We start from the raw sequence: 13,447 nt of genomic DNA on the forward strand, positions 1-13,447 counted from the left end.
TGCTGGGAATACCAAACAAATACCAAAAAAACCATTGAAAGACTTTGTCCAATCTCTGGCCATTCTGTATGTTCTAAAGCAGTACCCCAATGGTGGAGTCATCCATTATCCACGCAGGTATTACATTGCTAATTGCACAGCGAAGACTAGCTGTTTGATTTCCAACATAAATCCCCTCCCCACAGAGCATTCTGCTGTTCAGGGGCATTTCTACCTTACCCAACAATTCCTACACAAGTCCCATGTAAATGTTACATCTATGCTGCCAACTCAAGCCTGCATGAGGCTTTCTCCACATTGTTTCTGAGCGTGGCTACCTCCATGACAGTTTGTGGTGACTGGACTGGTGTAGACGATTGTTAATAGGCACCCATGCTGAAGTGACTAGTGTCTGACCAAGGCATTTTCAAAACACAAATCACGCACCATTCTTACTTAGGTCATGTACTGTCATTCATTTGTGGACACTTTACTGAAACACTGGACTTTCAGAATTAGAATCAGGTTTAACATCACCAGCATAGGTCACGAAATGTGTTGTTTTGTGGCAGCAGTACAATGCAATACACGACAAAAGAGAGGAAAAAAACCCTGTGAATTACGATAGATGGATAGATAGATAGAATAACTAAATTAAATAACTACTACAAAAATAGCAAAAAGTAGTGAGGTAGAGTTCTTGGGTTCAATGTCCATTCAGAAATTGGATGGCAGAGGGGAGGAGGCTGTTCCTGAACCATTGAATTTTTGCTCCCTCCATTAGATGATCTCAACAATGAAGAATAAGGACAATTTGAAGCTGGACAGTAACTACAAGACCATTCAACTCTGCAGCTCAGCTCAGCTTTGGTCTGAACATGGGCCAAAGAGCTGAATTCCAGAGACAAGGAAGCATTTAGTCATGTGTGGCATCAAGGAGAGCCTGGTACATCATAGAACGTTGAGCAGTTCATCAGGCTACAGGCCCCTCAGCCCACAATGCCGTGCCAACCTTTTCTAAGATCACTCTAACCTTTCCCTCCCACATATTTTTCCATCAATGGGAAAACTGTCTAAGAAAGGAGGGAGAGGGAAAACAGAGATCAAATCGGATTTTCCCTAGGTCAGCACTAGGGAAAATGCTGGAATCAATTATTAAGGGAAGTGGGTAACGAGGCACTCATAAAATAGCAACAGGATTAGGCAGAGAGATCCTGAATTTAAGGAAAGGAAATTGTATTTGACAAATAGTCTGGATTTTATTTTTGTGTGATTGTGACCAGCAAAAAAGATGAGGGGAACTGGAAGGTGCAATGTATTTGCACTTTCAGAAGATAATTGGTAAGGGGCTACACGGGAGATTATTATACAAGTTTAGAGCATGCATTGCTGGTGAGGATTGAGGATTGGTTACCTGACAGACTACAGCAAATGGAAATAAACAGACCTCCTTGGGATTTGCAGATTGCAACTAACGCTATAATGATTGGTGCTGGGGTCCTGGTTGCTGGCAATTTGTACCAGAGGGAATCCAATGTATTACATCCAATTTTGCTGGTGGTACCGAGCTAGGTAGCAGTGTAGGGAATGAGGGAGGAGCAGAGAGGATGGGTGGGGGTATGGGGAGAGAAACAGGTTAAGCAAGTGTGCATGAACAGGTCAGGTGGAATCTGTAAATAATGTCAAAAGGAGAAAAAGAAGTTTCTGAAGCGGGATCGAGAAATGTTGGTGTTCAGAGGGACCTTGTTGTCCTTGATGCTGATATCCAATTCAACCTGCCTCTCTTTGGTCAGTGGGCTAATCCCCAGCTGCCTGCACCAAGCCCTAAGCAACACTCACATCCGTGCAAATGCCACCAGGCAACATGGAAGAGTTTCATCACCTCCCCCTGACACCCAACGGCATCAGCATAAGTTTATTGGTTCAGGGAAGGCGTTGCAGATTCAGTCGAAAAATTGGGTCGACATCACGTTCCAAAAGGCCTGTGCTGTGATGTAGTGTTCAATGTTGGAATATTTGGCCAGATAGGTTGTCATTAATGAGACCATTGAGATGTCTCACACAGCTCCCTCCAGCACCAAGTTCCCTCAATGATATTATAAACCAGTGCTATTGTTGGAGGGTGTATTATATCTGTGTTGGAGGTGTGTGTGTGTGTCTGTGAGAGAGAGGCGTTTTTCACCGTTGTCTTGTTTTGTCTGTTATCTCTACTGTTTGTGTTGTTCTGCTGAACACCGTGGGCATGCTGTGTTAGCATGAGAATGTGTGGAGACACTTGCAGGCTGTCTGCCTGCACGTCCTTGGTTGTTAACACAAAAAAACCGCATTTCATTGTAATGCTTTGATGCGATAAATAGATCCGAATTTGATATCAGAGGACTCCCCCTTTCAACAGACTTTGTGTAACCACTGAGCAGAAATTGAACTGAAACATTTAAGTATGATAGCTACAAGGGTAGATCAGAGGCAGGGTGTCCTGTGGCACTTCCCTAGGAGAATGTCAGTCAAACAACACCCACTACGCTTGACACCGCCCAGGACAAAGTGACCCACCCGAAGGTGCCTGAATAGAGATTTATTCCCTCTGCTGCTGGCACTAAGGGGATGCAGTGTGTGCTGTTTATGAAATCAGAATCACCATCATATGTTGTGAGATTTTTAACTCCACGACAAAGTACAATGCATGATAAATAAATATAGAGAAAAGAAACTGAGTTACAGTTGAGTATATTAAATAGTTAAAGTAAGTAGTGCAAAGAAACAGAAATAAAAATGTAGTGAGGTAGTGTTCACGGGTTCAATGTCCATTTAGGAATTGGATGGCAGAGGGGAAGAAGCTGTTCCTGAATCACTGAGTGTGTGCCTTTAGGCTCTTGTACCTCCTTCCTGACGGTAACAATGATGTACTGCTCTTCACTGCCCAGGCTTCAACAGCAGCTCCCAAATCTCCGAGGAGGACAAGGACAGCAGATGCTTAGAAACATCACCACTTCCATATTCCCACCAAGTTATACACCAGTCTATATTCTGGACCATGGGGGCACCTTCAGATGAAGGCCTGCAGTGGTTCAAGAAGGAAACTTCTCGAGGGTAATCAGAATGTGCGATGAACACTGGCCTTTGCAGCAATGCCCAGATGTCAACAGTGAATAAGAAAATCATTAAGAATGTTCTTCACTCTTGACAGCCTCACTTTCTTAAAGGAGATTTGGAAATGTACTGTTATGGGCAGCTCTTAAGTACTATAAGTGAATTAAAATTCACAGATAGCCAAGCTTGCATTTTTTGGATTGTTTCTGTGGTAATGTAAGGGCCTTGCTGTACCAATAAACTACAGGACTCAATGTGTCAGCATGTTAGAATTCTCTACTCCTGTGGGAGTGAGCTGAGAAATGTGCTAAGGCATACTTTGTACTGCATGTTGATATGAGAGTTCCTGAAGCTGCTCATTCCTGAGGAATGTGGTCCGTCCGTTCTACACGGAGTCGTGATGTGGATAAGAAACAGAGTGAAATTCCCCTTGTAAATAAAATACTTTCTGAAGTTTCTGGTCTCTTTTACAAAGATCATGGGAACACGCGAGCAATATATTATTTCTGTTTTTTGACTAGATTTGACTAGCAATGACCTATCCATTTGCTTTTAAGGGCTTTTACAAGCAGGACTGGCATTTTACTGTGAAGTTATGGGCCTTTTGTGGTGGCACCATTTGAAACATTTAAAGATGAATGGTATCACTGGTTAATTATAAAGGGAATTAAATCTGGTTTTTTTTCCAGTCTCCTTCCATGCTTCCCTCTAGGAGTCTAAACCTAGTAATCTGGAAAACAGAGAGAAAAGTTCTTCCAATTATCCATAGTGATTTGGCTGGATAATCCATAAGCTCTCTGGGGAAGTGGGAATGAGTGCAATGGAATGGTTTGAACAGCAAGCCAAAAAATGTTCTGCAGGCTTCTCAAACCAGAGGCTGTGAGTTTCCTCAACCCAGGCATGGATTTAGTGTGTGGACGGAAATGATGGTAGGGCGTACATGAATGGTTGGGTTTTATGTAGCATTGAGGAACAGAGTGATGTCGCAGTACAAGTCCACAGGTCCTTGAAGGTTGCAATGCAGGTAGACAACATGGTTAGGGAGCCACTTGGCCTCCATAAGTTTGGACATCCTTAGCTCCGGCACCCCTCGCGGATACCAAAAAAATGCGGATGCTCAAGTCCCTTATTTAACGTGTCTCATTGTGGTGGTCTTTAGGACCTGGCAGAGCTCTGAATCCACAGTGTTTCTGTTCATGAAAATAATCACGATCACGATTGAAAATAAAGTGGAAATAATAAAGCGATCGGAAAGAGGTGAAACGCCATTGGTCATTGGAAAACCGTTAGGCTACAGTCAGTCAACGATCTGAACAATTTTAAAGGATAAAGTGAGAAAGGTCCTGCCCTGATTAAAGCTACAATTATTACTAAGCAATGCAGTGGTTTAATTATTGAAATACATACGTTTCTTATGTGTTTTATATGCATAGAAAGGTAAAATATATACTATTTTCTAAGACATACGTTTGACTAACTGACACTAAATAATACCAGATGTACCTGTTCCAACTTAGAAAACTTCCATTTTTTTAAAATCCCAATCCGCGGTAACCTATGCACATCTTCTCTAGATCACTTTTAATACCTAATACAATGTAAATGCTATGTAAGCTAGTTGTTATACTGCATTGTTTAGGGAATAATGACAAGAATAAAGTCTGTACATGCTCGAACAACAAGTGTTGGAAGAGCACTTCTGGGTTTTCTCTATTCATGGTTGGTCGAACTCGCGCATGCGGAACTCACGGATAAGGAGGGCCGACTGTACAGAAGTAGAGAGGTGATTTTCAAAGTTGATTAAGATTTGGTCATCCCTCAGATGAAATGCTGCGTGCAGGTCCTAATAACCAGAGTTTAGAACTGATGTGATAGCTCTGGAGAAGGTACAGAATAAGACCATAAGACAGAGGAGCAGATTTGGCCATTCAGCCCATCGAGTCTGCTCCACTATTTCCCGGATTGATCCCACTCAATCCCATGCACCTCCCTTCTTACTATATCCTTTGATGCTCTGACTGATCAGGAAAATATCAACTTCCGCTTTAAATAATCACACGGACTTGGCCTCCACCGCAGTCTGTGGCAGAGCATTCCACAGATTCATTACTCTCTGGCTAAAAAATTCCTCATATCTCTGTTCTGAAGGCTGTGTCCTCTAGTTCTGGATACCCCCACCACAGGAAACATCCCCTCCACATTCACCCTATCTAGTCTTTTCAAAATTTGGTAGGTTTCAATGAAATCCCCCCACATTCTTCCGAATTCCAGTGAGTACCGGCCCAAAGCTGCCAAATGATCCTCATATGTTAACCCCTACATTCCCGGGATCATCCTCAGGAGCCTCCTCCAATGACAACACGCATTGCCTGGGAGAAAATAGTTTAGTTATGAGGAGACACAAGAAGTTCTGCAGATGCTGGAAATATTGAGCAACACATACACACAAAATGTCAGAGGAACTCAGCAGGTCAGACAGCATCTATGGAGGGAAATAAATAGCCGATGTTTTGGGCTGAGACCCTTCATCAGCAAGTCCTGTTAAAAGACCTGCAACATCAACTGCTTATTTCCCTTCATAGATGCTGCCTGACCTGCTGAGTTCCTCCAACATTTTGTGTGTGTTGCTCGGATTTCCAGCATCTGCAGGTTTTCTCTTGCTTGTGAATTGACTGCAGTAAACTTTTTCTCATCTCAGAGGCAGATAAAGCAAAAGATATAGGTTTAGGGAAGGAGTGAGAGATTTAAGGGGCTGTGAGGGGGACTTCCTTCACACAAAGAGTGGTATGTAAAAGCTGAGAAGGTGGATGCAGCTGGTTTGCTGACAGCATTTAAGAAGCACCTATACGAGCACTTGAACCACTCGGGCGCAGAGGCCAATGCACCAAGTGCTGGGTGATAGCAGTCTCCACAGGTCAGTATGGATGAGCTGGGCCTAATGGCCATTTCCATGTTGCAAAATTCTCCAAAACCAGCCCAGTGGTGGAGAGACACCTTCCAAAAAAATTTCCCTTTCTTGGACCAAACTAGTCCCAGTGACACTGGTTTTGAAGTCAGATAAGCACCTTCTAGCCCCAAGTTCCAGGTACTTTGCTGTGGTGGAGCAAGGACATAGTCCCTGCTGGGAGAGGGAACCCCAGGATTTACAGAACCCTTGTATTAGAGGTGGTCATGCATATGATTTCGAGAAGATCTGGATTCAGCCCAACTCAGTTGATAATCACCTCACATCTGAGTAGCAGTGTACTTATATCAAGGGCACCTGCAGAGACTGGAGCTTCTGAGGGAGGGCTGCACCCTCGGAGTGCTGCCTCAGGTACACGTAAATAACATGAACAAAAGCAGAAGCTCACCAAAGATCCATGCTTATACCAATGTCAGTCAGATGGTTTATAGGATTATGCCAGGTACAAAGCGGCCCCTGCATCAACATCTGTATGTCGCTCACAAGGTTAGCTTTATTTGTCAGTGAAATGCACTGCTTGTGTCAATGAACGACACTGTCCAAGAAACTCTATGTGTCACCACACTTCCTGTGGCGGCATAGCATGCCCACAACTCTACTAAACCTAATCATATGTCCTTTGGAATATGGGATTTGGACCAGCTGGAAAAATGGGCTGAAAAATGGCAGATGGAGTTCAATGCAGACAAGTGTGAGGTATTACACTTCGGAAGGTCAAACCAAGGTAGAACATACAAGGTAAATGGTAGGACACTGAGGACTGCAGTAGAACAGAGGGATCTAGAAATACAGATACAAAATTCCCTAAAAGTGGTGTCACAGGTAGACAGGGTAGTAAAGAGAGCTTTTGGTACATTGGGCTTTATAAATCAAAGTATAAGAGTTAGAATGTAATGGTGAGGTTGTATTAGGCACTGGTGAGGCCGAATTTGGAGTATTGTGTGCAGTTTTGGTCACCGAATTACAGGAAGGATATTAATAAGGTTGAAAGAGTGCAGAGAAGGTTTACAAGGATGTTGCCAGGACTTGAGAAACTGAGTTAGAGAGAATGGTTGAATAGGTTAGGACTTTATTCCCTGGAGTGTAGAAGAATGAGGGGAGATTTGATAGAGGTGTATAAAATTATGATGGGTATAGACAGAGTGAATGCAAGCAGGCTTCTTCCACTGAGACTAGGGGAGAAAAAAAAAACAGAGGTTAAGGGTTAAGGGTGAAGGGGGAAAAGTTTAAAGGGAACATGGGGGGGGCGCTTCTTCACACAGAGAGTGGTGGGAGTGTGGAATGAAGTGGTAAATGTGGGCTCACTTTTAACATTTAAGAAAAACTTGGACAGGTATATGGGTGAGAGATGTATGGACGGATATGGGCCAGGTGCAGGTCAGTGGGACTAGGCAGAAAAATGGTTCGGCACAGCCAAGAAGGGCCGAAGGGCCTGCTTCTGCGCAAAACGTTCTATGGTTCTATGGAGGAAATCCACACGGTCATGAGGAAAACATACAAACTCCTTACAGACGTGGCGGGAATTGAACCCCCGACCTCACACCACGCTACTATGCCATTGGCAGAATTACAGTCTGGGGTATTCAGAAGCTACAAACTCTTCTAGGTTTGCTCGGTTGATATTTTTTTCCAGCCTGGGTAGATTTGATTTGACTGCAGAGCTGATTGCCCAGCGTTCTTGGACCATCAGCTTAATGATATAGCAAGAAACTTCAGAGAGTAGTGGACGCATTCTTCCCCATCACCGAAAACGTCTACATGAGGCATTGACTTAGGAAGAAGATGGTGTTTATCATCAAGGTCCCCACCATCCAGGTCATACCACCTTCTCACTCCTATCACCTGAAATCTGAATTCTGAAACCCCAAACTGCCTGGTCCAGGAGCAGCCACACACTTACGGCTACTTGGTTCTTGAACCGACCTGCACAACCCTAACCCTACCTCACCAATGGAACACTACGGGCCACCTCTTGCACAAACGTGGAATCGTCTCTGTTTTGTTTTGCACTGATGCTTTGTTCCGCCAGTCTTTCTCGTAGAGTTTGCGTGCGATTTTCGTTCTGTGTGTTATCTAAATCGCCAAGCCTACAGAGCAGGTTCTTCACTGCAAATGCACCTCACTGTACCTGTGCATCTGACAAGAAACCTGACTACCCGCTTTGGCCTAGCTTGACGGCAAAATACACATTGCGCTCTGACCTCCCACTGCCCTGCCCAGAGACCTTCACCGGCTGTGCAGAAATGAATATTGCCATAACACAGCCCACTGGAAGCACACAAGTATACATACAGTATGCATATACCCTGTGCATCTGTCTTTGAGTGATGCTCTCTCTGTGCATGACTGTTAACGTCCTTTTATAGACATGTTTTCATTTTCACTTTCTTGTGTCCTTGACACTTTCCTAGGTGCCCACCTCCCCAGACATTCACATCCATGGGCTGGAAACCGGACACAGGATATTGAAATGGGTTATATTGATTCAATACCAGGATATACTGATATATCAGCTTTACCGCATGGAATATAGGGTGTAACCAAACATCAGTATTGACTTGAGGCATTGACTTCAGAAGAAGAAGCTGTCTATCATCAGGGATTCCCACCATCCCTCTTCTCAACCCTGTTTAGGAGCAGCTTATCTAAGAAAGCATGAGCTAACACTGGAGAAGGTTCAAAGGAGATCCATGAAAATGATTCCGGGATTGAAAGGCCTATCATATGAGAAATGTTTGATGTACTCATTTGAACTGAGGAGAATGATGGGTGATCTCAATGAAAGTTGACAGGTCTCGCCGGAGTGGACGTGGAGAGGATGCTTCCTACGGTGGGGGAGTACGGCGCCAGAGGACCCAGTCTCAGAATTGAGGGTTGTCCATTTAGAATGGTGAGGAGGAATCCCTTCAGCCAGAGGGTGGTGGATCTGTGCAGCTTGTTGCCGCAGGCGGCTGTGGAGACCAAATCGTTGGACGTTGATAGGTTCCTGGTTAGTCAGAGCATGAAGGGTTTCAGGGAGAAGGCAAGAGACTGGGGCTGAAAGGGAATGGATCAGCCGTGATGAAATGGCAGGCCGAATGGCCTAATTCTGCTCCTATATCTTATGGTCTCACAGTGATGGGTGTGGGTTATAGTGATATGATCTCACGCAGTGAGGAGGTGTGGGAGTTGGGTACTTACAAGCAATGTGCATATAAGCTTGAATGCTGTTGGTGATGAGGCTCATCTCTGCCTTCGGGATATCCATCGATGTGACCAGTCCTACCAGGCACACCAACGCCTCTGCTCCTGGCAACGTTCAGCCGGCAGATCTGAAAAAAATAGAGCATACTTCAATAACAGCTGGTCACTGTGGTGTGCTGCCAGATCAGGTATGTAGGGAGAACATTTCCACAGCTCATACTGCAACAGAGCTGATAAAACTCCTTTCTGTCTCCTCTTCTCTATTCTGGCCAACATGATGGCAACATGTAGAATAAGGAACATGAAAAGTATCACACAGCACTACACTTGGTAATGAGCATATCTACTGACCTGTCAGCAAATCATTATTCTCTCCGACTTACCCCCACAATATTTTACCTAGCCATTATTTTTACAGTGAGCAAACTCGTTTCAATAAAATGCAATGAAGTAGAAGTTCCTAGGACTGCCAGAATGGGGACTCCTAGGGCGCTGACTGCGTGGCTAGTTCACTGTAAATGGATTCTACACATTTACCCCTTTTAACCATGACGGCCCAGGCTGGACTCCAGGCATCGTGGTTGGTGAGGAAATGTGGATCGCGTTTACGAGACCAATTGAGGGCCACTGTGCGCTTTGACAGGTTGCATGTGGCACGATAGTATAGTGGTTAGCATCACATTTTACAGTGCCTGACATCAGAAGATCAGGGTACAATTCCTTCTGCTCTCTGTAATGAGTTTGTACGCTCTCCCCGTGATCACACTGGGTTCTTCCTCATGCTTCAGTTTCCTTCCACAGTGTACAGGTTGGGGTTGGTACATTATGGGCATGCTATGTTGGCACCGGAAGCATGGTACTACTTGAGGGCTGCCCTCCAACGCACCCCCAACCTGTTGGCTGTTGATGTAAACAGTGCGTTTCACTCTATGTTTCAATGTACAGCTGACAGTAAAGCTAATGCTTCTCTTTTTCTTCCTAGGGAAAGGGCCAAGATTAATGGGTCAACGGGTGGAGAGGTGACATGGGAGATGATGGAAACTTATTTCAAGATACATCAGTCCTTTGAGGCACACCGCCCCAGCAGCCCCTGACAAGCCTGATTAACCCCAACCTGATCACGGGACAATTTACAATGGCGAATTCCAGTATGGCTTTGGAATGTGAGAGTAAACTGGAGGGCCTGAGGTAAACCCACAAATTCCACCGGGAGGATGTACCGACTCCTTACAGACAGCAAGGAGCAGCAGCTACTTAGCCTCTCCACCCCCCCCCCCCCCCCGCCCCCCCGACCCTCCACCCTCCAGCGACCAGGGTCACGTGAAGCGATGGGAACAAGTAGTGGATGGTGCACATCACAAATTGAATTGAACCCCGAACTCTGGAAAGGCCCAAGCTACAATAGTTTCACACCAACCTCTACATTACCGAGTGGCAGTGGCTCGGGTTCGAGAGGCTGAATCGGAGTCCGTTGGAATGAGAACCAAAGACCCTGGGAGGTTGTAGGGAGGAGGAGTGGGGCTGCTGGGTGATAACGGGTGGGGTGAGGTTGGAGGCCCGGTCGCCAGTAGAGCCTGGGATCGAGACTCGGAGGCACATGAGGGAGGGATCATGGCGGAGGCTGGGATGATTAGAGGAATCACCGGGGAGCTCTGTCAGGAGCTCTGTACAACTTCTAGGTAGAACGAGGAAGGTCTCAAGGACTCAGGGGATGGGAACTTCTCCAGCTAGAACTGTGACATCTGGGTTGTATTGGGAGCAGAGGGTGCAGCATGTAGAGGAGTTCGGAAGTTAACATAAGGTAAGTAAAGGATTTATTATACGGGGGCCCTAATCCAGTTCTGCAGTGCAGAAACCTAGTTATTCCACAAGAGCCCAAAAGATTACTACTCTTTAGAGAATTTAGTCTAAATTTGCCTGCAACATATCAAAATAATGTCAATGAAAAAAAAGAGGAGTGCTGATTTTTTTAAACCATCGGAGACGAGGATATTTTCAGTCAGTGGGTCACAACAGCATGGCTCGAGCGGGTGAGCCCACTGAGTGAAGAGCAGAATGGCAGAGTAGTCGCAAAGGGCTCAGTTCCCAACCCCTGCTCTTGCATCTTAGGATTGTCCCATGTGAGATGAACACAGAAATCACTCTGCTGTAACGTAAAACAACACAGAAACTGCCATCGTTACTATTCACTCTGCAAAGGAGAGTGCACTGTACTGAATGAAACCACGTTATGCTGCCGGGTTTCAGAACAAACTTCTGTATGTTTGGATTTTTTTTCCCCTTGGCTCCTAACAGGAGCTCAAGTTTCAATCTCTGGAAACCCCCGAACAACCCTGGAAGATTGCTGACCCCAGCACCGAGCTCCCAACAGTGGGCCTTAGTGTAGAGCATGGCTTCCAGACCCAATGTTGCCCGTACAATCGTGTTCTGTCGCAGGATTGCTGGACTGCCAGCTCTTGCTTCGCTCTTTGGAATACAGCCACTGAGGCCAAGTGCAGTAAGTCAATGGTTCCTTTGGTGAAATGAGTTTACACGGTATGAACTGGGAATGGAGTGAGGACCCGGCTGACAAACAAGGCTGGAAATAGCAGGCCGGGGTGCAGTCACTCAGCACGGCACTGCAGGCACTGCTGGGTTGTAGTGAGCTGTGAAATGGTGGCTGAGCAATTATTGAGCAAATTGTGTTCACCCTTTGTGCTGACTTATTATTTGTTGAGATGACTTATGTGGGGAGTCAAATAACTTCACCTATGATCAACCTTAATCAGAGTTTATTCTACGCCAAAGAAAATTCTGGCCCAGCCAAGGCACTACATCTCCAGCAGGCCTGGCAGCCAGGACAATGGAAGGTTTGACCCCCCCACAGGATCAATCTGTTGGTCCCACTGCTTCGCAAGTGTTTCCATCAAGAGGATGGTAGGCACATGAACCATTGACTCCGTGGAAAAGGTTCTGTCCCGCTATGCAAAAGCTAGATGACTTCCCACTTTCCTCATTTCACAAGCCCAGAGTTAGCATCACCGATTTAAACTAAACCATATTTCTGGATTACTTTCAAATATTTCTGGGCAGTTTCAAAGGCTAATGTTCAGTTTGGGAATATACTCTGTATTTGTTCACAGGAATAGACAACAGGGACCAGCATTTATTCCCCATCCCCCCCTTGACTCATAACTTCCTCCTACGTGATGGGTAAGCACATTTATTGGTTTGGTGTCATAAGCAGCTAACGGTTTGTCTAGAGAAAAAATACATTAACGAACCAGATTAGATTTCTAACAACGATCTTAATGATCATCCTTACTAATTATAACTTTCCAGTTTCATTTAGTTAAATAAATTTAAATTCTTCGTTGCCAGATTAAGATTAAGATTGTGCTGGGGGCAGCCCACAAGTGTCACCACACTATAGGTACCAACATAGCATGGCCACAGCTCACTAACCCTAACCATTTGCCTTTGGAATTCGGGAGGAAACTCATGAGGCCATGGGAAGAACAATACAAACTCCTTACAGACAGTGGAGGGAATTGAACCCCCGATGTTACAGCAAGTCTGTAAAGTATTTTGCTAACCACTACACCATTATGATGCAGCTATAAAGGAGGCAAGACAGCGGCTATATTTCATTAGGAGTTTGAGGAGATTTGGTTTGTCAACTGAAATATTCAGAAACTTCTACAAATGTGCCGCGGAGAGCATTCTGACTGGCTGCGATCACTGTCTGGGATCTGGGATGTGGGGGGGGGGGGGGCGTGGTGCTAATGCACAAGATCAAACTTGTAAAGTCAGACAGCTCCATCATGAGTTCTAGCCTCAAGACATCATCAAGGAGCAGTGCCTTAGGAAGGCGGTGTCCATCATTAAGGAGCCCCAGCACCCAGGACAAGCCCTCTTCTCACTGTTACCCTCAGGTCGGAGGGACAGAAGCCTGAAGGCTCACACTCGGCGATTCAGGAACAGCTTCTTCCCCTCTGCCATCAAATTTCCAAATGGACATTGAAGAGCACAACCTCACTACTTTTTATTTCTACTTTTTTTTTGCACCACTTATTTCAATTTATATATATATATATTTAAAGTATATTCCTCTACATTTCTTTAGCATGTATTGCATTGTACTGCCGCCTCAAAGTTAACAAACCTCATGACTTATGTCGGTGATATTAAACCTGACTCTGATTTTGGTTCTGACCATTGTGCTGGCCTAGTGAGGTTTGAACCTTCATT

General features: G+C 45.1%; 1 protein-coding gene across 4 annotated transcripts in view; it reads right to left on the minus strand.

The window, feature by feature from the left end:
• LOC132383408 (protein eva-1 homolog B-like) overlaps positions 1–13,447 on the minus strand; it is a 79,809-nt gene that overhangs the window by 6,076 nt on the left and 60,286 nt on the right. For all 4 annotated transcript variants that reach the window (XM_059954322.1, XM_059954318.1, XM_059954320.1 and 1 more), the window contains one exon: positions 9,215–9,345. In XM_059954322.1, coding sequence (XP_059810305.1) covers positions 9,215–9,281 — 67 coding nt within the window. In that variant the 5' untranslated portion in view covers positions 9,282–9,345. The remainder of the gene's footprint in view (positions 1–9,214; positions 9,346–13,447) is intronic.

The sequence above is a fragment of the Hypanus sabinus genome, chromosome 30 (genome assembly GCF_030144855.1).
Source record: "Hypanus sabinus isolate sHypSab1 chromosome 30, sHypSab1.hap1, whole genome shotgun sequence".
Lineage (NCBI taxonomy): Eukaryota > Metazoa > Chordata > Chondrichthyes > Myliobatiformes > Dasyatidae > Hypanus > Hypanus sabinus.